This window comes from Podarcis gaigeae (assembly GCF_964106915.1).
Source record: "Podarcis gaigeae genome assembly, chromosome: 7".
Taxonomy (NCBI): domain Eukaryota; kingdom Metazoa; phylum Chordata; class Lepidosauria; order Squamata; family Lacertidae; genus Podarcis; species Podarcis gaigeae.
Window position 1 is genome coordinate 6,425,241 of NC_139683.1, and position 25,000 is coordinate 6,450,240.

Genomic DNA, 25,000 nt, shown 5'->3' on the forward strand with positions numbered 1-25,000 from the left:
TAGTCAACGTTCTCCCACTACATAATGCTATGCCAAAAGGTGAAATCCTTCTTACGACCGAGCTGCACAGGTAAGACCAAAGGAATGAATAAACAGCTAGAAGCTAAATGGCTTTAAAAAATAAATAATTGAATTCATGTACTTCCCATAAAAGAACACTTGCGAAGGAAAGCTACAGGCCACATCCAAAATACCTGGATTCTTTAAAACTTTTTAATATTGAGTGACAAAATGATACAAATCAGTTCTGAAGATTTACCTTTTTGTAAAACTGCTGGTCGCACACTGCTCTCGTTTTCATAAATTCTTCACTATTAAATACTCTGTGCTCATAATTCAGATGATCTTTCACCTCCCTATTGGTAAAACAAAATTATCAAAATCAAACATGAATAAAAGTCCTTATTAATTGTGCTCAGTTCTTTAGGTGGAATCATTAAATCCACGCCCCCCCTTAATTCTATTGTAACCTGCAAGTCTTCAGCAACACATCTAAGACAGCACAGAGCACCCACCACATAGAAATGACACGTGGGAAATGCTTGTGTCATGGAAGTGTACGAGTTAGGGGTGGAGAAGGAATTTGTCTGGGGCACTTTTCACAGAATCATAGAAGTGTAGAGCTGGGAGCCCAACCCCCTGTGAGTTGGGGCCTGAACCCACAGTCCTGAGATTAAAAGTCTCCTGCTGTACTGACTGAGCTATCTCAGGGGACCAAACTGGCCTGACACTCCCTAACTTGCTTGTGGATAAGAACACAGCTCCAAATCGGACAGCACACTTCGGCATATTTTGAAATGCATTTCAGAGCGCAGAACGTGCACACACAAATAGGTTTAGGAAACTAATACACATGAAGGATCATTCTTGTGTATAATAGCTGAAGCCAGTAACTGATGTTCTGCAAATCAGCCTAACCCCTTTTGAAAGCCATCTGCCCCGGTGGCTATTACAGCAAGATGGTCTGCAAGCAATACCTTATTGTTAATTATTGCAAACACACACATCCCCGATTCGCAAGCAACAAACGCTTCGCATTTGTATTTTTCTTGGTCCTGGATTCTGGCGCATAAAGCAGTAGAAGAAAGGAAAGACACTACTGGAAAAGAAGAACAAAGGGAAAGTTGGAAGAAAAGGACGAAACAAAAATCTCAAGCCCATTGGTACGCCTGACTATGGTGCTAGGGGTACCAATTCTGTGCAGTGAATTAATATTGCAGTTTTGAAAAAGACATCCCTAGCATTCCCCCCCCCCCCGATTCCAAATTCTAATTATTTTCTCTCGCTCGCTCTTTTTTAAAAAGCAACCACAATGATGCTCAACTGGTGTTATGACCTTGGGTAGATGCAACATTTATTGACCTCTTTCCACACCGACTCATGTTCTTCCACCGAAACTCCACTAACTTTTCAGCAGTGACCAGAGAGCAGAATCGTGTCTGCACTGAATTGACCATTAAAAACAACTCAAGCGCATTTCTAGCTCTCATTGGAAGCAAACTATGGTCAGCAGCCTTTGCCATCCCATAGTTAACACTGGAAAGGGAAGGGGATGAATTGAGCAGGAGAAGAGAGAACACAAACTTGTAGGATGCTCTCAGTTATATTAACCACAGTTAAGATCAGCAAGGCATCAGGAAATGTCACAGCTGCATGGATACAAAGGCAAACGTCAAATGAGTGCCAAAATTCAGGTGGACCGTTAACCTTAATTTAGGCACAGTTAACCCCCCCAGAGTAGATGGGGGGAGGACAGAGGGGAGGGAGTCCTGCTACATGAATGGACCTCGTTCCATGCACACGTCAACTTAGTTGAAGCCCATCCAATAGGTCTATTCAAAGTAAAACTTATTTGAATTCCACCCTCAGTCGCCACATTACAATGAATTCACAAAGAGTCAACTGGCAACAGCCAAAAACCTACTTGAAAGCTCAGCATAAAAAGGTCCTTTGCTACAAACATGTAATCCCTTTCTCTTAACAAGGATTCTGTCCTCAAGACTAAATCCTGGAAGCCTGGGGAGATTCATAACATTACTCACTGAATTGTTTGCAGTGCCCCCCCCCTCCAACCAGCTGCAAGTCTGATGAGTAATGCAATGCACTTTCCAGCCGGGCAGCTTAAAAGTACATCTAACGTAAATTAGGGTAATTAACATTCACTATGAAGTTAAAAGGGGTGTGGGTGGCACTGTGGGTTAAACCACAAAGCCTAGGACTTGCTGATCAGAAGGTTGGCAGTTCGAATCCCCACGATGGGGTGAGCTCCCGTTGTTCAGTCCCAGCTCCTGCCCCCCTAGCAGTTCGAAAGCATGCCAGTACAAGTAGATAAATAGGTACCGCTCTGGCGGGAAGGTAAACGGTGTTTCCATGCACTGCTCTGGTTCACCAGAAGCGGCTTAGTCATGCTGGCCACATGACCCAGAAGCTGTACGCCAGCTCCCTCAGCCAATAAAGCGAGATGAGCGCCACAACCCCAGAGTCGGTCACGACTGGACCTAATGGTCAGGGGTCCCCTTACCTTTATCTCTATGAAGTTAAAAGGAGCCCTGACACATCAGAATGGAAGCCCATTTAGTGCAGCATCTTGCTCTCACAACAGCCACCCATCTTCTTTCTTCTTTGGCAATCACTTGTAGCTGAGTAAGACTGTCTTCCATAAACATGGTTTTAACCATGAGTCCATAAGTGACTGTGGAGGCCAATTCTGGATCCACATGTCCTTCCACAGTGGGGACATTGGATTCCAGACCGGAGTTGATCACGGTGAGGGTTTACCACATTTCTCCCTTGTGTCCTGAGTTCGAGTGTCTTCAAAGCCCATGACAACTTTGGTAAAGGCTGTTCTCCAATTGGAGCGCTCACAGGCAAGTGTTTCCCAATTTTTGGTGTTTATACTACATTTTTAAGATTTGCCTTGAGACAGTCTTTAAACCTGTTTTGTTGACCACCAGCATTACACTTTCCATTTTTAAGTTCGGAATAGAGTAGTTGCTTTGGAAGACAATCATCAGGCATCGGCACAACATGACCAGTCCAACGAAGTTGATGTTGAAGAATCATTGCTTCAACACTGGTGATCTTTGCTTCTTCCAGTACACTGACCTTAGTTCGCCTGCCTTCCCAAGTGATGTGTAAGATTTTTCGGAGACAAAATGGAATCTTTCCAGGAGTTGGCGTTTATAAGTGGTCCATGTTTCACAGGCATACAGCAAGCTTGGTAGTACAATAGCTTTGTAAACAAGCATTTCAGTTTCCCTGCGAATGTCACTCTGCACTTCGGGAGAAAGCCACACTCGCAGAGCTCAGGCGATGCTGGCATCAATGTCGGCCCTTGTGGAAAGATAACTGCTGGAGCCAACCCTATGCCCAGGAGAAACACTGACATAACTGAGCGTCAGATTCAACGCCTCATTTATTCCTTCACTGAATCGAGGGACTCTTCGCTTTAATACAGAAGAGAGCAGCAGAAGCTCAGAAACAGAGAGAGAGAGAGAGAGAGAGAGAGAGAGAGAGAGAGAGAATGCTTTGAGTTCCAGGATCATGCACTGCACGAGGGTGATTTCAGCACCTACCTAAAGATATTGACTATTAACTGCAGAGTAATCTGCTGAATTTCAGAATTCAGCCTCTGCTGCCAAATCCTCCTTCGCAGCTGAACTTCACCAAGGTCTGTGCAGGAAGCACGGTGGGAGAGCTCCAGGTCATAGTGCAGCTGAAGATTTTCAACCCTGCAGGGGAGGAAAGAGCACATAACTCCCTAAAATTTAAATCAAATCCACCCCAGGTGGGGGGAGTCTGAGGATTCCACTTCCTGTCCAAGAGAGATGTGGGGAGATGCCAGGACAGGTATTTTCTCAAGAGTCAAAAAATCACCCAGCCTCAACGGTAACCCCAGGGATGTAGGAAGGGGAGAAGCAGAGTGGAATGGCTTCAAGGCATCCTTTGAAACCAAAGACCTTAAGCTATGCCTGTCTCGACAAGCAATCAGACTTAAGAGAGAATTTGGAGTATATATGGGGGAATTTGCTCAACCAGTCAGGTGTCAGAACACAAGAGAAAATGGGATTAGGTGTATTATAGAAGACAAAGGGTGGCGCTCTGGGTTAAACCACAGAGCCTAGGACTTGCTGATCAGAAGGTCGGCGGTTCGAATCCCCGCGTCGGGGTGAGCTCCCGTTGCTCGGTCCCTGCTCCTGCCAACCTAGCAGTTCGAAAGCACGTCAAAGTAGATAAATAGGTACCACTCCGGCGGGAAGGTAAACGGCGTTTCCGTGCGCTGCTCTGGTTCTCCAGAAGCAGCTTAGTCATGCTGGCCACATGACCCGGAAGCTGTACGCCGGCACCCTTGGCCAATAAAATGAGATGAGCACCACAACCCCAGAGTCAGCCACGAGTGGACCTAATGGTCAGGGGTCCCTTTTCCTTTACCTAGAAGACAAACTCTTTATCTTACTGGATCATGCGCCATTATCAGAATTTTGCAGTTCAATGTTTTTGGGTGTTTATTTCAGAAAACCCATCAACAATCCCTGTGCGTGTATTTGGGTGAATGGAATAACTTAATTAACGCACACCACTTGCCCCCATTCAGGCGCCCTGTTGCCCCCCACCCCAGGTCCCTCAATCCACTGAAGGAATCCATCTTTCTAATCTCACTGGATGAAGATAACTTCAGCCCCTGCGCAACTCACTACCTCACACTCCTTCGCCAAGCAGGAGAATGAACAGGTGCACAAAATCGCACGTCTTTGCCAAACAATTTCATTTTTTCATCCTTAGCATTTATTTCTACCTTGCTATGAAGATTTTTGCCGCCTCCAGTGGGATATCTGGAATTTCAGTCTCCTCTTCCGATGACTGGGATTGCACAATATCGCCATTGTCGATGTTAATTAGAATTAAGTCGTCGGCTTCCTTTTTATTTGAGATACAGACAGGTTCATCATTTAAAACAATATTGATTAAGGAGGAAGAAGCAATGCAAAATGCAAGCTATGACACTATTAACGATGGAATAACTGAATACCACCCATAAAATGCAATTAAAATTAAGTTTTACTCAAGAGTAGAACCATTGAAATTAATGAACCTGATTTTGTCAATCTCAGTGGATCTATCCTGAGCAATGCTTAGCTGAATACCACATAATGTATCTCACTTAGCGTGGGCAGAATTCAGTGCAGCACTTAGGAGATTGTTTTGTGCAATTATTTTTGCTTGGCCAAAGGGATGCTCTCCCCTTTCCTCCTTCTGTACACTGTTCTGGGGGTTCTTCTCAACCCCCCAGAATGGATTAGCGGGTGTAAAGGGAATTGGGGTTGCTCGTGCGTAAGTGGCCGCTGCTCTAGGCAACGTTGTCTGGCTAAACCTTTCCCCGGCTGCACAGCCCTTTCTCCGTGGCTGTGTCAGTCACTGGCAGAATCCGTCAGTGGGCGTTTCCTGAACTTCTTCCAGCATAAAAGCTCCTTGACACCAAGTCGCCGCCTAGCCACCCTGCGCGGAAGCTTTCTGCGCAGAGTGGGCGTGGCCAGCGGAGGTCCTGGGCTCTCCCCGCTGGTCTCTGTGGAAGAGTCTTGGAGCCATCTCTCCGAAGTCCTTCCCTGCTCCCCTTTCTTCCTGGTGTCACGCTGATTTCCTTCCTCAGAGGAAGTGTTCCCTCTCTCCCTACTGGGTCCTTCCCCTGCATTGCTAGGGAGCCTTACCTCCACTCTGGGCTCCGATGGCAGTTCCCTGACAGCAGGCAATACAGTAAGGAAGGGGAGGGAATAAGCCCTGCTGCGCTGGCATGCTCTGGCTTCTGCAAATGAAGCCAGGTAGCTGAATCCAGCCCCATATGAATAAAAATACATTGGTTTTGAATTTTTGGACACAGGGCAGGGTGGATAAAAATTAATAATAATGTTAAAAATCGGATTTTAAAAAATTTAAATCAGATTTTTTAAAAAAATTAAATTGGATTGTTAAAATAAATGCTTTTGGAGGAAAAACCTTTCTAAATATAGTTTTCTGTTTAAGTTACATTATACTCCAAAGGCTATTCATCAGGAAATAAGGATTTGTTTTAAGTTTTTCATGTGTGCTAAAACTCAGTCTAAGCTGTATTTTTTAAAATGTTTAACCACATCAGTTAACAAACATGGATATATATGCTATAATGCTATTGTTTTAGTTAAATAAATTGTTTAAATTGTTATTAAGGAAATGATTGTTTTTCTCCTTCCAATAAAGTACAGTAGAAAATTTGTCCAGATATAAACAGTTAACTTATTAAACCTCACAATAATTTCATCATTACCTGCCTATGTATTTCTAATAGTATAACCAAATCAGTAATTTTAGAAATAAGTGTAAAAACTGCTCTGAAAATTTATTATTCCAAAAATGAAACCTTCATCTGGTTGTAAATATTAAGATTATACCTGCAAGAATGAGTCTTTCTGTAAAAAAAAGGGGGTTTAAATCAAGTCTTACTGACAAGTGATTTAAATCGATTTGATTTAAATCAAATCAACCCTGTCACAGAGCAATAATCTATGAACAAAAGCATTGATCTTATCTGTGGATAAAATATTAGAACACAGTTCAAACCGAGGGGAGGAGATCAGTGGTGGAGACTATACTTTGCATGCAAAAAGTCTTGGTTCAATGTCCGGCAACTACAGGAGACGCCCATCTGAAACCCCAAAGAACCACTGTCAGTCCGAGATAGATGGGGCAAATGTCTCACTCAGAACAAGGCAACTTCCTGTGTTTCCATGCAGTCTATCTCAGCCTCATGGGGAGCCGCTTGGACTCGTGCGAAAATATCCTACACTAATCTTCCCATTCCGAAAAGACTGAAGAGTCCTTTCAGCTGTGAAGGCTGACAACGGGAGCCAATTCTTTAGAGCACGGCCACAACCCTATAAACAGGAAATGAGCTAACTCTCAGGGTTCCCTGGAAGATGAACCAGCATTTATAATCCCCTGTGAAAGGGTCTGACCTGGGACTGCACTGGTGGTGGCAGCAATTATGAGAAATGTCAGGGGATCTACAGAGCAATCGTGGCAATAGCAGCGCGAGCGAGAGCCAGCATTCAGGAGGCATGGGCAGTGGCAGAGAAGTTCGTCCTTTGCCACTCGGTTGGTTATCTGGGGTTGCAGCCACAGCACGGCTAAGAAGCAGATTAAATGGGTGCACATGACGAATATTATTAAATGCGTAATCTCTTCAAAAGGGCCCGGTTATCTATAATACCATGTGTTCGTATAAACCATTTTCCATTTTTAATTCGTATTAGATAAGCATTAGATAATCCCCAGGGCTAGCTGGCTGAATTGGTCCTACTTGGGCCAGTGAGGAGGCCAGGAGAGAATTAGCTGTGGGATCTTCATAAAAGGGGTAGGGGGAGGGAAGAGAAGGGAAATAAAAGATCAGGCTGAATTCAGATTAAAGGCCAGGCGGAATAGCTCTGTCTTACAGGCCTGACAGAAGGAGGTTAAATCCTGCAGGGCCCTAGTCTCATGGCACAGAGCATTCCACCAGGTCGGAGCCATCACTGAGAAGGCCCTGGCCCTGGTGGAGGATAGTCTGACTTCCTTAGGGCCCGGGACCTCTAAACTATGGTTATTCATGGACCTTAAGGTCTTCTGCAGAGCAGACCAGGAGAGGAGGTCCCGTAAATACATACCTGGAAGTGACCTGGATAAGTCATAAGGACATTACTGGAACGAATGGAGGTAGAAAAAGGGGTTCACAGGCTTTTTCAATGGGCTTCTGATCCCATGCAAGTGGGCAATAACCCAGAATGCAACTCCAGCACAAATGTGGAGTTACCTGTACCTCTGAATGCATTTTATAGGTGAGAGAAGCAGAGAAGCAGAACTGGAAATGACCCACAGCAGACCTTGCAAACCTCTCCAAAGTGATCAATGTGGCATCCCATGAGGAAGGATGTAGGAGCCATGACGAAATCCAACATCTGACGAGACAGAATGGGTACGAAAGTGTGCTGCCACTGAATAGGGTGGATGTACATCATGAAGCACTCAGATATGAGGGTCAGCAATGCCCAGTCAGAGGAAAATAAAACAATCTTCCGCTCTGTTAAAATGCAGGTTATGATCTGGAAAGGGAGGGGAAACAGGCCACCATAAATTCCATATAGGGAGAGCTTCAGCGTAACAGCACCTTATCATTTATTTAACAAATTTTAAGTGCTTGGCATACTTTACAAAAGTCATAATCATAATCATAATTTATACCCCGCCCATCTGGCTGGGTTTCCCCAGCCACTCTGGGCGGCTTCCAACAGAACACTAAAATACAATAACCTATTAAACATTAAAAGCTTCCCTAGGCAGGACTGCCTTCAGATGTCTTCTAAAAGTTTGGTAGTTGTTTTTCTCTTTGACATCTGGTGGGAGGGCGTTCCACAGGGCGGGTGCCACTACCAAGAAGGCCTTCATCTCAGTAACTCTTATTACATCCCGTCTAGCAGAAAGATGGAAGGAGAACTGAACTGGCAACATCCCTCTGACTTCTTACTCTCACTGCCACTATGAGCATTCAGTATTTACGGCGATCCTGTCAAAGCCCTGGTCTCGCTATGGAAAGGCGGGCGAGACTTTGCCTGGTTATGGGGATCGCCATTTCACTCATTCAGAACAAGGGCATTAGGCTGAAATTATTTACAAATGGGACCCTCCTTAATGAGGGTCCTGGCTGCGCGCAGGCCCCTAAGGCACCCTCGCTGGGAGAGTTGTTGCCGCGAGTGGCCCAAGCCTTAACCGTTGGGCCCCGGGATCGCGCCAGGCTGTTTGGGCCAATCAGGGCAGGTGGCGCAATTCCTGGGGCCTATAAAAGTGGCAGTGCGGCGTAACTGGGGTTACTTGCATTCGCACTGCCGAACACCTGCCCTCCCTCCCTCATTTTATGTGCTGCTGCTTTGGCCTTGCTTCGGATTGGGTCGCCTGTTTTGGAGCAAGTGCTGGGTAGGAATTTTTCCATTTGGCAGATTGGATGTAGCCACTTGGTTTTCGCCTACCCCCTTAGCAATCGTCAGAACTTTGTAAGGTTTGGCGGTGAGGCATTGGCTTATTGAAGTGTGTGGGAGGGGCGGTGCGGCCATCACCTGCCCCTCCATGAAGAAGGGTATTCTGGTAAAGGAATCTGGGGGTCTGGATCTCACCTGAAGTCCGCTTGAGGGGCTAGGGCCATGCCAGGACCACAGGAACCCCGGGTTGAGCTTCGTTGGTCTTCATTGATGTTGCTCCCTCATTTGGTGTTTACCCTTCCAGACTCCCAGACAGAGAGGCAGGAGTCAGTTATAGTCTGTTGCCAATGCCTAAGCCAACACCGCTCACTTTGCTGTAATTGATAAAGTTGTGGCCTAAATTTTGCCCAATAACTTAAACTAAAATTATGTGTCAGTGTGAAGTTATTTTCAGGGGAAGGGCTTGGGGGCCTTGGAGCGCAAAGTAATTCTGTGCAACTCCCACAAACTATACACGGATCCAGTTTCCACCTGCTTAAAACAAGACAGCCATGCTATACCTGTAACACCTGTTCCGGTTTGAAGCATAGGAAGGGAAGGTGTAGATCCAGATCGATAAGTGGGCTGTCAGGATCCTCCTGAGATGGAAATATTACCTGGAGAGGCTTCGTATTAAATATCTAGGAGGAACAACAGAGGTGGGTGGTCAGCTATTTTTTGTGTCATAACCACAAACTGCAACTACAATATATTTTACAAACAAAAAGAGTGGAAACAGGCTTAAGAATCGGGAACAAGAAGACTGCTTCTGCATGCAGAACCCTCACAGATCTGCAATATTATAGCACATTTCTTTGTCCAAATGAACAAGCTTTTTTATTTTTTATTTTGCTCAACTACAGGAAGGGACTAAACAAAGCAACCGGAGAATTTGACAATAGATTAAACTTATCTGACATCTACTGTGATAATGAGCTGTCTAGTCTAATCCCTTTCTGAGCAAGGAAATGTTAATTCATGTGAGAGGGGGCGGGAAGAGAAAATGACAGTTGCATTACTGAGCGGATGAACCGTGAAAACAAATGCAATTTCTGGTGTTAAGTAAGATGAGATTTAGTTAATAACTCCTGTAGAACTTATATTTATTATTTATTATTATTATTTCAAGCACAATCATGAGCAGTTGCAATACAGGCTTGGATACTATAACACAAACAGAAAACTTACATTAAATTGCATCACTCAGGTTCTCACACAGACTAAAGGTCCTAGGGGAGACTACAGAACTGTTCTGCATTCTCATGATTGCCAAATACAGTGGTACCTCGAGTTAAGTACTTAATTCGTTCCAGAGGTCCGTTCTTAACCTGAAACTGTTCTTAACCTGAAGCACCTGAAGCATTTGTTACCCAAGGTACCATTGTACTGGAATAAACCCTGAAAACTGTTGTGATCAGATACCTATTGACAAAGGCTCAACCCAGACCCTAGACAGGCTCTGGACAAAGAGAGAGAATGAATATTGAATGCAAACTCCTACAGTCTGCACTGAAAACAAAAACCCCAGAAACGCACATTCTTCGATGAATTATGTCATGTCCTGCAAAATAAGGATAACCTCCATTATTCCTCTTTAATGATAAAGGGACCCCTGACCATTAGATCCAGTCGTGACAGACTCTGGGGTTGCGGCGCTCATCTCACTTTATTGGCTGAGGGAGCTGGCGTACAGCTTCTGGGTCATGTGGCCGAACCAGAGCAGCGCACGGAAACGCCGTTTACCTTCCCGCCAGAGTGGTACCTATTTATCTACTTGCACTTTTACATGCTTTCCAACTGCTAGGTTGGCAGGAGTAGGGACCAAGCAACGGGCGCTCACCCCATCGCTGGGATTCGAACCACCAACCTTCTGATCGGCAAGCCCTAGGCTCTGTGGTTTAACCCACAGCGCCACCACCTAAAAATCCCAGCGGGTGGCAGAAAAATGTTGCAGTCCTAAAAGCAGAGTAGAAATAGAGGTCCTAAAAGACAGGGAACACCCAAGGCAGAAATGTGTAGGACAGGAACAGAACTTGAATCTTCAAACATGGATTACTGCCAAATAGCAGTAAAGAAGAAGGAAAGGCGATTTCCAGCAGGAAAAGCAGAAGATAGGGAGAGCTAAAGCATTCCCTCCCACACACACCCATTTCCCCCCTGCAACCCCTCCCTCCCCTACAGTCAAAATAACATGGGAGGGAGAGAGGGATTGCAGAGACAAGATGTTCCCAACCATCATCTCTCCACTGAAACTCCACTGTCCTATATTATTGCGAATGGCAGGGGTGACCTGAATTTGCAGACACAAGCCTGCTGCTGTCTGGTGTCAAGGCACCTTCATGGTGTAGTTTTCTTGATACGCTGAAAGTGCACCTCTCTTTGACAACTGAGATATGCATTCTAGGACACGCCCCCCCATTCTGTTGACTGTAATCTGTTTTAACTGATTCCGAAAGTGTGTTTTTAAAATTGCTGTAAGCCACTTTCCCTTCCTCTCTTATTTTTCCCTGGGCCTGCATAATTTTTTTGATTTTTATACATATTTTGACTGCGTCAGACCAACACGGCTAACTACCTGAATCTAGAGTAATGTTCCAATTTGCAGACTTTTTCTGGAAGTCTGTTACGCTTCCAATTTGAGTGCCACACTTCCGTTTTAAGTGTTACACTGAGGTCTGTCTGTTTTTGTTATTTATTTTGCATTTTTGCTTCTGCGGCTTTTTCGTTTTGTTTTTGTGACTGTGTGTAACCCATTTCAGCTACTGACTGATTGAATGATTGTATGACTGCAGTACATTGTTTACTGCTTTCATTTTATAGATCAATGGTCTCGTTAGATAGTAAAATTCATGTTAAACTGCTGTTTTAGGGGTTGTTTTTAAAAGTCTGGAACGGATTGATCCGTTTTGCATTACTTTCTATGGGAAAGCGCACCTTGGTTTAGAAACGCTTTGGTTTTGGAATGGACTTCCAGAACAGATTAAGTTTGAGAACCAAGGTACCACTGTAGACAACAAATTGAAGGGTAAGTTTGGGCTGGAGGGAAAAATGAAGAATGGAGGAGAAGAAGAAGAGTTTGGATTTGATATCCTGCTTTATCACTACCTGAAGGAGTCTCATAGCAGCTAACATTCTCCTTTCCCTTCCTCCCCCACAACAAACACTCTGTGGGGTGAGTGAGGCTGAGAGACTTCAGAGAAGTGTGACTGGCCCAAGGTCACCCAGCAGCTGCATGTGGAGGAGCGGAGACGCGAACCCGGTTCACCAGATTACGAGTCCACCGCTCTTAACCACTACACCACACTGGCCTAGGGAAAAATAAGAGAGGAAGGGAAAGTGGCCATGAGCCTTTGCTCTTCTGAGCACCAGTCATGAACCAAGTTCTTCAGAACAGGGTTATTTTAAGTTCCTTCATTTCCAGACAAACACTAAGGAAGCTAATATACAGCAGAATAAAATGTAGTATATTGCAGAATTACCAAGTGTAGAGGTCCTGGAGGAGGAGTGGGGATTAAACACAGTCTGGCGGCGAATTCTTTTATATAGTTATCAACATCTAAATCCTTGTAAGACTTCAATTGTGCCAATAAGCTGAAATAATAAAAAAGCAAATAGAAGTGAAGCGCATGTCAGTAGAAGGCAAAATTACTTTTAGTAAAATTCTCTTTCCTTCAAAGTATGTTTTCTTCTGTACAGTATATATCCACCAACTTACTGCATTCCTTCTTTGTGTTGTTTTCGGTGCCTGCTAAAAATTGCTTTGCTCCAATGAAATATACTTAGATATACATATTTATATTTTTTAAATGTATCTAAATATGCGCCTTGCTTTCATCAGTATTTTAATGAATATTTTAGATTGTCTTTAGCTTGAGTAAGCGGTATATAAATTTTGTTAAATAAATCAAAATGCATCACAATATACGTAACTGCAACAGACTAAATACATGCTTACAACCATCACTAACCTCTGAATAACCGTTGAAAGAAATACATTTTAAGTGCAGTTCTGAACACAGGGAACCCAATTAATTTCCACCTATAAGGACACTGATTAATTATAGCACTGCCTTCGACTACCTGTTGGGGCATACTTTCCTACCAATCTGCAAACCTACTTGGAAGGACAGTTCTAAAATAAATCGTTTCCTGTTCCACACTGATTGTGAAGACAGAGACCATTCAAGCAAAATGCTGCAGCGCTGCCTACAAATAGGTGAATCTGCTGTCTTAATTTGGCTTCCTTTGCCTCCCAACAGTTATAATTGGTCACTAAAAGCTCTCTTACTGTGATATAGCATATTTTGACAGCTTCTGTAACAAATAAAATCAAAGCTATGGGTGCAAGTTACTGCCATTGAAGTAGCTTAGATCATAATCCTTACCAGGACAGACAGTCTTTGAGGGCATTGAAGTAGGGATACCTAGATATGATGCACACTGCAAATGGCACAAAATATGAAGCAGATCTGGAGCTCTTTGCCGTTTCCCAAGAAGCTTGTCCATTATAGAAGATGTGGGCATCCTGCAAGAAAACTGTGTGTTACTTTAGGCACTTGTCAAAAATTTTCAGTTTTGGAAAACCAAGAAGCACATTAACAAAATGCAGGACATACTGTTGACTTTAAGAACTGCTCATGTTGCAGTACATATTAGGCACTCAAGACCCATTCTAATTCTACAACAACAACAACAGCAACAACAACAACAACAACAGCAACAATAATTTATACCCTGCCCATCTGGTTGGGTTTCCCCCGCTACTCTGAGTGGCTCCCAACGGTATATTATTATTATTATTAAGAGCAATAAACATCAAACATTAAAAACTTCCCTAAACAGAGCTTAGGGAAAGCTTAGCTTTCCTTGACATCTGATGGGAGGGCATTCCACAGGGTGGGCGCCACCACCGAAAAGGCCCTCTGACTGGTTCCCTGTAACTTCACTTCTTGCAGTGAGGGAACCACCAGAAAGCCCTTGGAGCTGGCTGAACGATGGGGGTGGAGACGCTCCTTCAGGGCTACTGGGCCGAGGCCGTTTAGGGCTTTAAAGGTCAGCACCAACACTTTGAATTGTGTTCGGAAATGTACTGGGAGCCAACGTAGGTCTTTCAGGGCCAGTGTTATACGGTGTTCTATTCTTTTGGGAATTCCCATGTTCTGCTTACAAAAGCCACCCTACAGCTTTATGGACACATGTTAAGAACAAGTTACCTGAGTTGACAAAGTCGAAAGCATTCGCCCTAGTTATATCTGTGAATAGAACTCACAATCAAGAACTCTGCTGGGTCTTCTTCTTCAGAGAGGTATGCCCTGTACTGTAAAAACTTAGCAGTAGCTAAAGATACAGGCACTAGATGACTAATTTTGAGAATGGTCAGCATTTGCAAATAATCAGCTCAGCATTTGGGCTTGTCGGATTAGGAGCACAGCAGCAGGCTAAACAACCTACCTGCATAGGCCGGTAATACTGTGCGACAACACCATACGTTCTGTTACCACAGACGTCGGTAAAAACAAGGAAATGGATGCGGTCTTCCGTGGATTCCAACGCTATATTAAATCCTCCTGCAAATGAGATCAATGTATTGTAAGGCAAAATGCCAATAAAAGTTAGCAGTAGTGAACACGGTTACGAATTGCCATCTTCAGATGAAGGGCAGTATAGGTAAAGGTAAAGGAACCCCTGACCATTAGATCCAGTCGTGACCGACTCTAGGGTTGCAGCACTCATCTCGCTTTATTGGCCAAGGGAGCCAGCGTACAGCTTCCGGGTCATGTGGCCAGCATGACTAAGCCGCTTCTGGTGAACCAGAGCAGCACACGGCAACGCCGTTTACCTTCCCACCGGAGTGGTACCTATTGATCTACTTGCACTTTGACATGCTTTCAAACTGCTAGGTTGGCAGGAGCAGGGACCAAGAGACAGAAGCTCATCCCGTTGCGGGGATTCGAACCGCCAACCTTCTGATCGGCAAGTCCTAGGCTCTGTGGTTTAACCCACAGCGCCACCTGCGTCCCTCTTATGAATCTTTGTACTTTTGTCCATTTACTGAATTTATTTTTCCCGATTTAAACAATAAAATGGTGATTCTCTTGAGTGAAAATGAGAGTACCCCTGAACATTTTTTAAGAAAAAAAGCACTGTATCTATCTATCATCAATAAAATGATTCCCACTTTCCAGAAGCACTACAAGTCCCCTGCTTTTATGCATCAATATTGATCCTATCTGACATGAAAACTGATTATTAAAATGACAGGGCCTTACATTACCTGGAAAACAAAGCTGTGGCAATCCGTTAAGGTCAATGTCTATGGGGATGGTAATATCTTCAGTCTCGGGAATTTTATGGGCTCCATTCAGAGCTTTTGCAGTGTCAGTCTTGGATTTCTCTTTCTTTTTCCGAAAGGAACGCCGTTTCCCTTTATTGAACGCATTCCTATTTATATTTGTGGTTTGCAACTCCTCCTTGCTGATGAACGGAGGTACAAAAACAGAAAGGACTTCTGGTTCAAAGGGAGGGGCGCTTCTTATGTCATGTCTTTGAGCAACCTAAAAACAATAAAATAATAACAATTCTTATTTTGTCCCCAAATGATGGTTCACATATAGAAATTTACTTCTGTTACTACTTAGCAGCAATTTATTTTTGTTATGAAACAATCCACCCCACCTAAAACAATATTTTTAAAAGAATGTTACTAATATTATTTGACAATAATTACTTCTTCAGTCTTCATCCTCTTACGTATAATCTTCATTTTGTACGTGGTGCTCTCTGCACACATATCCGATACTAAATTCTACTGTACCTGTTGAATTGTACTTCCAAGTAAACAAACTCTAAGTTCAAAATTAAAGTCTTCAAAATTAAAGCCAAGAGCATTTAACTAGGTGCAAAAGTCCATCGGGCAGTTTTTCAGTCAGTTCTTTCTTCAAGAATTAATAATACACATTAACTGAAACATTAGCAACATTATTATTTCAATTTGTTACCTACCTTTCAACCTAAGATTGAAAGATCGGGCAGGTTACAGCAATTAAATCGCAATGTTAAAAGAAGTTCAAAACAATTTACCATAACAAAAATATGGTGGGCCCTAAAACCAGACACCCTGGGTGTCAAAAAGCATAGGTAAAGAGGTATGTCTTTAGCATTCGATGAAGATGCCAAACAGACCTCTATGGGGAGAGAGCTCCACAGCTTTGTGGCTGTCACAGTGAATAGGTAAAGGTAAAAGGTAAAGGAACCCTGGACGGTTAAGTCCAGTTAAAGGCGACTACAGGGTTGCGGTACTCATCTCGCTTCAGGCCGAGGGAGCTGGCGTTTGTCCACAGACAGCTTTCCAGGTCATGTAGCCTGTTGCTTCTGGCGCAACAGAACACCATGACGGAAGCCAGAGCGCATGGAAACGCCATTAACTACCCGTCACAGTGGTAACTATTTTTCTACTTGTGCTGGTGTGCACAACTGCTAGGTTGGCAGAAGCTGGGACAGAGCAACGGGCGCTCACCCTGTCACAGCGATTCGAACCGCTGACCCTCCGATCAGCAAGCCCAAGACCACAGCGCCACCCGCATCACAGAGAATGTCCTCCCCCAGGCCACCAGCATCCCAAGCTTACAGAAGTGATGGAACAACCAACAGGGACTGCTCTGCTAATCTTAACACCCAAGGGGATCTGTAGGAAAGGAGACGAGCCTTGAGATGCTTGGAGCCTGAGTCATTTGAGGCTTTAAACACTAACACGAGCACCTTGAATTGGGCCCAGAAATAGAACTGGCAATCAGTGCTGCTGTCTTGCAAGATCTAAATGGAACCCAAACAGTAATCCGGCTGCTGCATTTTGAACCTACCGAAGTTTCTCGATCATCTTCAAGAGCATCCACAAGCACAGTGCAGTCATCCAAATGGGATGCTACCAGAGCCATGTCACTTCCTGTCCAGAAGGGGCCACAGCTGTTGAACCAGCCATGGCTGGAAAAAGACACTCCAAGCCATCGAGGTCATCTAAGCTTCCAGATTCAGGAGGACCTCCAAGCTGTGAACCTCCTTTTTCCAAAAGACTGCAACCCTGTCCAAACGCCTACCCACCTCCTGGACATGAGTAGGTCAGTCTACAGTAAAAGTCACAAATAATGGGTTGTGTCCATGTTAGTCCTACTCAAACTGGACATGAGGAACTTAGGTTCGTTTATGTCAAGGGGCCTGCTCATCAGCATCTGTCTGTCTCGAGAGACAATGGAGTACACCCCCGGGGTGAAGTCAAACCACTGCATTAGCAAGACCAAAGTGACCTCTTCAGTGTGTATGGAGGTCCTGGGCTGCCCAGAAGACAATCCCCACCTCCTGGCCTCACTGGTGTGGTCCAAAGGAAAGCAGAGCAAGATGTTTGGCACCAGCTTGGCTGCATGAGTTGCTGGTAGGGGGTACGAGGCAACATCCAGCTATCTTAAGAGACTCCTCCAAATTTGTGTAGTTTATACTCCTGGCTTCCTCAGCCTCGGCCCTCCAGATGTTTTGAGATTACAATTCCCAACATCCCTGACCACTGGTCCTGCTAGCTAGGGATCATGGGAGTTGTAGGCCAAAAACATCTGGAGGGCCGAGGTTGACAAAGCCTGTTATACTCGCTAGACCAGAGGTCGGCAACGTGTGGCCCATGGGCTGGATGTGGCCCACGAAGGCCAGTTTAGCGGCCCACGAGCTGCCCGCAAACCGAGCCACCCGCATGGCAAGTCCCCCGTGCACTGTGCTAAACCAGCACAGCATGGCGCGGGGACTCGCCAAGTGGCGCCGGAAATGGCATCTGCGCACGTGCAGATAGCAGAAATCACGTCTGCGCATGTCCAGATGCCGAAAATTGTTTTGGGACTACAACTCCCATCACCCCTAGCTAACAGGACCAGTGGTCAGGGATGATGGGAATTGTAGTCCCAAAACATCTGGATGGCAGAGTTTGCCTATGCATGTCTAGTAGTTAACAATATTGGAAGCAAAGTCAAGAAATCCTAAACTAATACAGATTCTATGCCGGTTTCTCAGGAACTTGCGACACCCTTAAATCTATCTTGCTTCAAGACATTTTCCTTTTCAGTTTTATGCAAAGCATGACCATCATCAACCAATAAAACCAAATAAAATCAACTAAGCACGTTGATCTTGATCTAGTTCATTCTACTGAAGTCAGTTTGTAAGATGTCGGTGGCGAAACAAACTAAGCATGCTATTTTGCAACCAGTTCAGTTCATTCTGCTGAAACTGACTCATAGGAAGAAGTCTTCTATAGGAAGTGCCCAGGCCACTCCATCATACTCTATTTCAGATGGTGCCCCCCCCAATGTTGCTGAACTCCAACTTCCATTAGCCTCAGCCAGTGATGGTGGGAACCACATGGCTTACCCCTGCTCTAGGCAAATCATTAAACCGCCTTCAGGATCAGGAAGCAATGGCCTTCCCTGGGTTAAGGGGGAAGACCTACCAATGGCTATCAGAATGCCTACCAGCTTTTCCCCATTCCCAGTCTAGCCATGAGATGAACAGCTGCCAATGGGGGTAGCTTTCAGTCAATGAAAAAAGAAAGATTTAAATGGCAAGGATGTTTCATATAACTGCCTAAGCATGCAAGCAGTGGTGGTGCCCGGGAAAGGGGATCTGGGAACCAAAAGAGTACTTATCAAAATCATATTGCCGTTTTCGGCGGATAATAAATCAGTTTGACACCCTGGTCATATGAGTGACACCCTACTTTAGATTCAGGTAGGTAGCCATGTTGGTCTGATGCAGTCAAAATAAATATTAAAAAATTGTCCAGTAGCACCTTAGAAACCAACTAAGTTTGTTCTGGGTATAAGCTATAAGTATAAGTACTTAATTCATTATGGAGGTCTGTTCTTAACCTGAAACTGTTCTTAACCTGAAGCACCACTTTAGCTAATCGGGCCTCCTGCTGCCGTCGCGCCACCGGAGCACGATTTCTGTTCTTATCCTGAAGCAAAGTTCTTAACCCGAGGTACTATTTCTGGGTTAGCGGAGTCTGTAACCTGAAGCGTCTGTAACCTGAAGCGTATGTAACCCGAGGTACTACTGTATATAAGAAAAATAAGCTTATTGGTTTTTAAAGTCCCACAAGATTCTTGGTGTGTGTTTTTCCTGCAAGCAACCAACACAGCTAACCTTCTGGAAACCATAAGGGCTTGGTGATTAAGACTTAAGTGTTGCAGCATGCTAATGACACGTCACAGGCTGGTGACATGCCCACTTTAAAGCAAAGTGGCACATCTCCATTTCACAACATCTCAACTCTTAGGAAGTGGCGGCGGTTGTTTCTTTTTCTTATTTTTTTAATCTGCAAAAACCACACACTCACCTTGCAAAAGGAAATATTTTTTTTTAAAAAAAAAATGTCTTCCCCTGCCCCCAAGCTCCTAACATGTAAATAAAGGCCAAATAAGGAAGTTGACAAATTAGTGAGACAGGCGAGATAATCTTAAACTCCTGCGATCTATTATGTATTTACAAGGGGATCTGTGGGAAAGAAGCTGTGTTGTCGTTGTTTTTTCCTTCTCAGCCTCAGGGTGGATTTACCAGTTTGTCAGCGCATCAGGAACACGCTAACAGCTTTGCACAGTTACATAGCACAGAAATGCAGCCGCGCTGGTTTTAAACGGATCTCAAGGGTGAATAGAAAGCGATTTGTTCCACCTTTCTCCTGCAGTCACCAACCCTGCGAAAGCGTAGCAGCTTAGTCCCTTTCCCCTTTTTTACCTGGAACATTTCCTTCTCCCTTTCTCTAGGGACGCCGACCAACACGCAGATCTCCAGCACTGAAGAAGGGAGCACATCTTCCATAGCAAGGGCGCGGAGCCCACAAGAAGCCGAGGAACCCGGGCTGCTTCCTGCCCCTTCCAGACGCAGCCCACAGACCCTGGACAGCCAAGTTCAGTTCCCCCAGCCCTGTAGAAAGAAGGGAAGAGGAGAATGGAGGTGAAGGCAGCAGCCTCCTGGCTTCCGAGAAGGAAAGAAAGAAACCAGGTCTGTGTCATCCGCTATGGGAGGAGCCTCTGAAAACTCCTCACTCAGAGGGCTGGATAAAAGTTAAAAACCAACAGGGATTGAGGGATCCAAAGGAAAGTTGACACCTGCAAGGAGTAGCAAATCTCACCCCATGGCACTTCTGTCTCCAAGAACCCTTTGCAACGAAACTGGGGGGGGGGGGTGTCCCAAAATAAGGAATAAAAGCAGCCTTCAGTCTCTGCTCACCCTGGGATGGAGGGGAAAGGAAGGGGTTGCCTGATCTACTCTACTGTTATTTTGGGTGCATTTTTTTCACTTCTTTTTTTAATCTCAAAATTGACAGCAAAGGGGGGTGAGATGGGGGGCTCCCTCGCCCTGATTTCTTCACCCGACCCCAAAATTTGGGGAGGGGGAATTTGTTGGCCAGCTCACCACATTCAAACATTATTATTATTATTATTATTATTATTATTATTATTATTATTATTAATACCCCGGCCATCTGGCTGGGTTTCCCCAGCCACTCTGGGCAGCTTCCAACAAAATACTAAAATACGAAATAACCTATTAAACATTAAAAGCTTCCCTAAACAGGGCTGCCTTCAGATGTCTTCTAAAAGTTTGGTAGTTGTTTTTCTCTTTGACATCTGGTGGGAGGGCGTTCCACAGGGTGGGCGCCACTACTAAGAAGGCCCAATGAACAACACCCCAATGAAGGGGGTTTCGTTGGGAAACTGGGGGTGGCATATAGCCCTAACTTCAAGCTCAGCTCCCCAACACCCACAAAATAATGTGGGGGGGGGGGGAGGAAGCAGTCCTCTCTTAAGCTGGCTCTCCTGACATCCATCTGCCCATTTGCAGAGGCTTTGAATCACAGGATCATAGACTCTAGGAGAGTTGGAAGGGAACCCCAAAGTCATCTAGTCCAACCCTCTGCAATGTAGGAATCTCAACATATGGTCGCCCCACCCCAACATCCAATTTGAAACCGTACAGGACCTTGCTTAGCTTTGCAAATGTGCCAGCATTTTTATTTTAATCTTGTTTTTAAGTTGTATTCATTCAACTTGTTTTTATTATTGGTTGTTAGCCACCCTGAGAGCCAGCCTTGGTTGGGGAGGGCGGGGTATAAAAAAAAATATTATTATCATTATTGCGCACCCCCACCCCCCAAATGAAGACAAGAAAGCAAAAGGAGATGCCCCGATGGTTTTGAAAATGGGGGGAAACACACATTCTCTCCCCAATATTTCCTTAATGGTTTAGAGAGCTCCTGCCCCCCCTCAAAAAAGAGGAAAGCAAAAAGACACCCCCCAAAAAAGAGGGAGGCAAAAAAAACCCCAAAATGGGGAAGGCCAAAAAAAACCAAAATGGGAGAAAGAAAAAGACACCCCCCAAAAGGCACCCCCAAAAAAGAGGGAGGCAAAAAGACACCCCAAAAATGGGGAAGGCCAAAAAAAACCAAAATGGGGAAAAGAAAAAGACACCCCAAAAAGAGGGAGGCAAAAAAACACCCCCAAAATGGGGAAGGCCCAAAAAACCCCAAAAAGGGGGAAGCCAAAAGACACCCCCCAAAATGGGGAAGGCAAAAAAACCCCGAAAAAATAATAATTTGGGAGAAACCTCTGAAGAGCTGCCTCTGAGGGGCTTCTCCTCACTTCTCAGTTCCAAGTGGGGTGGCAAAAAAATGGGCGCCCGCCCCCCCCAACTCAATCTCTCCTCAGCCCAGTTAAAAAGGGGAAGGTATGGAAGACACACACGGCCCCTTCCAGGAAGAAGGGCCGGCTCCCCTCGGCCGAGGAACAGGGGGCGCCCTCAGGCCCACCCCCCAGTCCCAAAGGCCAGCGTCCCTCCAGCTGGGACACCCACACGCCCCACCGCGCCGCCCCTGCCCGGGCTTCGCCGAGGCCTCGGCGGGCGGGAGAGGCGGAGTCCCGGGCGGCTTCCCTCGAGCAGGGGAGGAGCGGGAGAGGCTGCCCGCGGCGCGGAGGCAGGAAGTCGGGGAGGAGGAGGGCGGAGGCGTCGCGGGCGGCAGAAGAAGGAGGGAGGGTCCGAATGTATTTCTTATGGCTGTTATAGGGCAATCGATTTAAAAAAACCAAAACAAACCCTGGTAGGATTTATTTTTAGATTTCATCAAGTTTAATGCACCACTAATGTGTGCATATAAACTCTGTTTGTTTGTTGGTTTCATCAAGTTTAATGCACCGCTGGATTTTTATTTTTTGCTGTCAACTTTTCCCTTTTCTTCGACGGAATCCTATTCGGAATAAGGGAATTTCCCTTTAAAAAAGGAAAACATTGACAGCTATGACATACAAACACACATACACACACATACATAATCCCTCTTTAATTATTTCATAAAATTTAACACACCGATGCATTATGTGTGCCTAATCTTTTACTTTTTTTAAAAAATCACCTCTTTATTTATTTATTTCATGAATGCACCACTTGATCGTTTTGGGGTTTTTCAATAATAATAATAATAATAATAAATCACTCAAAGTGGTTTCTGAAAAGGCAAGGCAATACTGCAAAATGGAGAGAAATCCACATCCCTGCTTCACGACGTATGTAAGCTAAAATGGCAAAAGCAGACCAGAGTTTTACCTGAACTTTCTAAGCTTGCCTAAACAGGAATGCTTTTAGCGGGTGCCGAAAAGAGAAATGTGAAGGCGCCTGATTGGTCTCAATTTGCAGGGAGTTCCAAAGTGCTACACTAAATGACCGAGTTCTTGCAAATGCAGAACAGTTATTAGGTAGCACCTGTAAAAAGGTAAAGGTACAGGGACCCCTGACAGTTAAGTCCAGTCGCAAACGACTCTAGGGTTGTGGCACTCATCTCGCTTTACTGGTCAAGGGACCCGGCGTTTGTCCACTTCTGCAGGCAGTTTTCCAGGTCATGTGGCCAGCAACGGAACACCAAAACCAGAGCAGTGCACGGAAACGCCGTTTACCTTCCTGCCGGAGTGGTACCTATTTATCTACTTGCACTTTGACGTGCTTTCAAACTGCTAGGTGGGCAGGAGCTGGGACTGAGCAATGGGAGCTCACCCCGTCACGGGGCCTCGAACCGCCGACCTTCCGATCGGCAAGTCCAAGTGGCTCAGTGGTTTAAACCACAGCGCCACCTGTGTCCAGGTAGCAACTGTAGTAGTGCCAATTAAAACTACAGTGGTACCTCTGATTACAAACAGGATCCGTTCCGGAGGCCCATTCGCAACATGAAAGGAATGCAACCCGCAGCAGCATGTCTGCGCACGTGCAGGTTGCGATTCGCCGCTTCTTCGCATGCGCGGGACATCATTTCGCGTGTCTGTGCATGCGCAAGCGGCGAAACCCGGAAGTAGCCCTTTCCGGTACTTCCGGGTCACCACGGGACGTAACCTGAAAGAACGTAATATGAAGCGGACATAACATGAGGTATGACTGTATACACAATATATAAATCAATTTGATTTTCTCTATGGTTCTTTTTGTTTCTTCACTGGATTTCTATTTCTTGTTTTATATATTTATATATATATATCCATATTAGTTGAATCCATCAGGTGCACTACAATATCTTTTGTTTTCTCATTACCTACTTACAGGCTGTCTTTTTAGGAATTCAGGGCAAGCTCAGGCATCATAAACTCAATCTCACACATAACAAATTTCCAATAATATTATGAACAAACATTTAAAAACTCAGGGCCAGTTAAAACAGACACACCTCGGCAGAAATAAAAAAGTTAACCATTATAAGATAGTGCTCTAAAAATAATGCCAGTAATGGTTTGCAGAGGAGTAGCTGCATTTACAGAATGTTAACCATTTCCTTTTCTTCCTTTTCTTGTACTGTAAAGTTAATATTATTATTTCATTTATAATGTATATAAAACAGAAGGAACGATTATGACAAACAGGCAAAAACTGAAAGATGAAAAACAAGGCGTCACAATTGCTCTATTAGCAGTAGCTATTGTTCCTACAATGGATCATGGGAGACCGGTTCCATGATTAGAAAAGTTCATGTATTGGTGGAAATAGCAGTAATAATGTTCCCCTTCCCTTGGTTGGCTACATCTGTACTGTATTTCTATTATTCTGTTCCGAATTAACTGTAGAAATGGATGACGGGCCTCCTCAAGGCATAAGAAGGCTATTAAATTAGCGTTACCAGACGTCCCCGTTTCCCAGGGACAGGCCCCGGATTTACGAATAAGCCCCCAAACAAATCCCATCCCTGGAATGTCCCTGGATTTCATCTCATGTCCCTGGGAAACGCAGCAGCGGCAGTCTCAGCAGCCCAGAGCAGTTGGCTCTGGCTGGCTTCAGGAGCTGCTCAAAAGTCCCCATATGATGGTGGTGCAGGGGCTCTAAGATGCAGCTTCCGGGCTGCCTGCACCTTCCCTGACCCCAGCAACTAAGCTGTGAGGGGAGGCTTCATGCTGCCTATTGAAGCAGCCTCCCAACTCCTACTTGCGTGCAAGCAGGAGGGGGCAGGGATCTCTCAGTTAGGCAACTGGGAAGCCTCCCTTCCCAGCTGAGGGATCCCTGCCCCCTCCTGCTTGTATGCAATTAGGAATGGGATTTGGGCTGCTCTGATGGGAAGGGAGGCATCGCACTGCTCAAGTCTTGCCGCTGCTGCTCTCAATCCTCCTTCTCCGCCTTCCATGCCTGAACCACCACGCACCGCTTCCCCGCCACCACCAACGAAGAACCAACAACTCAGGGGCTGCCCAGGCTCAGGGAGAAAGGATATAGAAGCCTCGGAGGAAGTGGTGGTTGAGGTCCAGGCAGCGGCCGCCCCCTGCTACCGCCATCACTGCAGCATCAACATCCCAAACGTGTGTTTATTTATTTGTTTATTTATTTATTTATAGTGTCCCCGGGTTCATTGAAAAAAATCTGGTAACCTTATACAGTGGTACCTCGGGTTACATATGCTTCAGGTTACAGACGCTTCAGGTTAC

At 45.1% G+C, this 25,000-nt stretch overlaps 1 protein-coding gene across 7 annotated transcripts in view; it reads right to left on the reverse strand.

Moving 5' to 3' along the window:
• Positions 1–22,036, reverse strand: part of DENND3 (DENN domain containing 3) — a 44,844-nt gene extending 22,808 nt beyond the window's left edge. Inside the window, exons 1-11 of one of the 7 annotated variants that reach the window (XR_014566771.1) lie at positions 21,271–21,967; positions 19,788–19,976; positions 15,292–15,571; positions 14,469–14,584; positions 13,403–13,542; positions 12,497–12,608; positions 9,539–9,658; positions 7,890–8,108; positions 4,796–4,917; positions 3,576–3,731; positions 260–356 (exon numbers count right to left, since the gene is read on the reverse strand). Coding sequence is in view for 4 of the 7 variants with exons in the window: in XM_083749007.1 (XP_083605133.1) it covers positions 260–356; positions 3,576–3,731; positions 4,796–4,917; positions 7,890–8,108; positions 9,539–9,658; positions 12,497–12,608; positions 13,403–13,542; positions 14,469–14,584; positions 15,292–15,571; positions 19,788–19,871 (1,446 nt within the window). In the remaining 3 variants the exon portion in view is untranslated. Of the gene's footprint in view, positions 1–259; positions 357–3,575; positions 3,732–4,795; positions 4,918–7,889; positions 8,109–9,538; positions 9,659–12,496; positions 12,609–13,402; positions 13,543–14,468; positions 14,585–15,291; positions 15,572–19,787; positions 20,153–20,184; positions 20,403–21,035 lie in introns of those variants that run through there. The other 6 variants (XR_014566772.1, XM_083749007.1, XM_083749005.1 and 3 more) reach the window with 6 other exon arrangements.
• Between the last annotated feature and the right edge of the window lie 2,964 nt (positions 22,037–25,000).